Consider the following 2,193-nt stretch of genomic DNA (forward strand, 5'->3'; position numbering starts at 1 on the left):
GGATTCTTAGATATAGTCATACCTACTGGAAAGTGAGAAAAAGAATTCTGGATACTTGTGACTGTGCCAAAAAGTAAGGAATTGTTTGTGGTTTTGTGAACACTGACGTCTACGCTAAAGCAAACACGTAGGAGTTCACACAGACAGCATTTGGACAATTGAAAAGAACTTTGGTAAGTCTCCTTTCCTGCATATTTAAAGGCTTTTATCCTGAGATGTCCCCTGTTTGAATCTACTTCTTCATGGTCCCCTGTATTGTTTTTTATGGAAAGAATAGGACAAGCAAAATATCAACAAACATAGCACTGGTCTCCAAGGGATTTGAGTTCTCTTTGTTTCAAACTGTGTCACAAGGAAGAACATTCCAGGCCTAGAAACCCCACATAACCATACCAGAGCCACTGTACTAGACTGAGGCACTTTATTCTTTCTCCTGAACTAGAAAATCACATAAATACACCTTTGGAGCACACTTCGGGCAACCATTTCCTGTTTCTCTTGGTTCTGGTCATCTTTCCATCACAGGAATTCATACTCAGAACACATTCAACACATGCTGAAACATGTGACCTGTGTGACAGCAGAACACAGAGCACTCACTATCTACGAACCTAGCTCATGTTGCTTGAGTGGTGTTGGGGCAGGAAGGGAAGGAGAACGATGATTAAAATAAATGGAATCAAAAATTATCAGCTCAATTTTGACCTGTAAGATTCAGTGTGGAGAGGGTGATATCCTCCCACCCTAACCTCTTATAGAATATTCTGTTACTGTGGTGGGAGGACAGCACCTTCCTTGCTGAGGAGGCTATTCTGGTGGTGTCACGATATCATTTACACTCTCAGGAATAAATTCTTGGGTTTCATTATGCCACCGACAAGTGATAAGGACATATCCCCTCTTATAACATGACTCGTATGTACACTCTGGCATTTGGGTCCCTTCTATTAACTTGCAGTACAGTCCTCCTTCTAGAGTCGTGCTCATTTTACATTTCTTAATTCCATTCTTACATGGCACAAATTCGTTGAGACAGATATTTTTCAACTCTTCATACTGCATAGTGAGAAAGTAATGTTCCTGCAGACAACGGAACTTGCTGTGAATAATATTTGCCCTCATTTCGTCAGTGCAGTAGTGGTCATCATAGAATGGTCTTCCTAAAGGATCAACGATGTTAAGCCTTTTGAATTTTTCTATGCTAGGTGATCTGGTAGGTCTCGTACCATAAAGTATCTCTAAATATTCTGCATATTCTTCTCTTATATCCTCTAGTACACCCGACATGTCATCTATCCGCAGACACTGCAGTGGCTGCAGCAGCTGCAGCAGCAGGAGCAGCAGAGGCAGCGCATGGGTGGTGATCAGTGTCTTCATCATTTTCCTGAAGAGACTAAAAGAGATAAAGAGATTGTTCTATTGCGATAATGTGCTTGTTTCTGTTTTCTGTACAGAACCCATTTCTACCTCCTTTTGCTGTTCTGAACTCTAAAATTTTAGACCATTTCTAATTGACAACTCAGACACTATTTAAATTCCTCTAAATTACTGACAAAAACGACCTTACTGGCCTATCGTCAATCTAGAGAGCGTGGATAGGAGATGGAAAGGTGGAAAAAAAAATGGAAAGGGGGAGAGAGAAAGGTAAGAAGGAAGAAAAGGAAACAAGGAAAGATGGAGGAATGGAGCAAGGGAGACATGAAGGGCGGGAGGGAAGGAGAAAGATCAAGACAGCAGTGTCGGGAGAGGGAAGGAGGCAGAGAGGAGGCTCATGTGCTCTCTGCATCTGCAACAATTGTACCTTTTCCCTTTCCTGGAGCTGAGAACTTACACTGAAAAGAGCTATAAATGATCCACTTTCCCCTCATTAACATCCTACATTGATGAGGAAAATTCCTTACCTATGTCTTTCTTTCTCCTCTTGCTCATATCTGGTCATAGATACCCTTGGGGAAGGGGTCAAGGTCAAGCAAGGTCAAGTTTGACTAGCTGAGATAAATACATTTTTGAAGTCATCCTAAAATAAAACTACTGATAAACAACAATAGCTCACATAATGAGCAGTTGTGTGCCAAGCACTGGGCCAAGCACTTGACATACATTGTCATCGTCATCCAAACAACCCTGAGACAAAGGTTTTATTTTTAGTATTGTTGTTGTTGTTATTACAGGTAACATCTCTTTGTGAAGCTG

At 41.2% G+C, this 2,193-nt stretch overlaps 1 protein-coding gene across 1 annotated transcript; it reads right to left on the reverse strand.

Annotated features, from left to right (window-relative positions):
• Positions 1 to 628: 628 nt before the first annotated feature.
• On the reverse strand, positions 629 to 1,380 carry RNASE9 (ribonuclease, RNase A family, 9 (non-active)). The gene has a single exon (XM_008574071.1). The coding sequence runs from the start codon at positions 1,378 to 1,380 to the stop codon at positions 808 to 810; it is 573 nt and encodes a 190-aa protein (XP_008572293.1). The 3' UTR covers positions 629 to 807.
• Positions 1,381 to 2,193: the final 813 nt, after the last annotated feature.

The sequence above is a fragment of the Galeopterus variegatus genome, unplaced genomic scaffold, assembly GCF_000696425.1.
Source record: "Galeopterus variegatus unplaced genomic scaffold, G_variegatus-3.0.2 Scaffold994, whole genome shotgun sequence".
NCBI lineage: Eukaryota > Metazoa > Chordata > Mammalia > Dermoptera > Cynocephalidae > Galeopterus > Galeopterus variegatus.

What these genes read in the sequence shown, in the direction of transcription:
- RNASE9 (XM_008574071.1), bottom strand. Translation starts at nt 1,380, where the DNA reads ATGATGAAGACACTGATCACCACCCATGCGCTGCCTCTGCTGCTCCTG.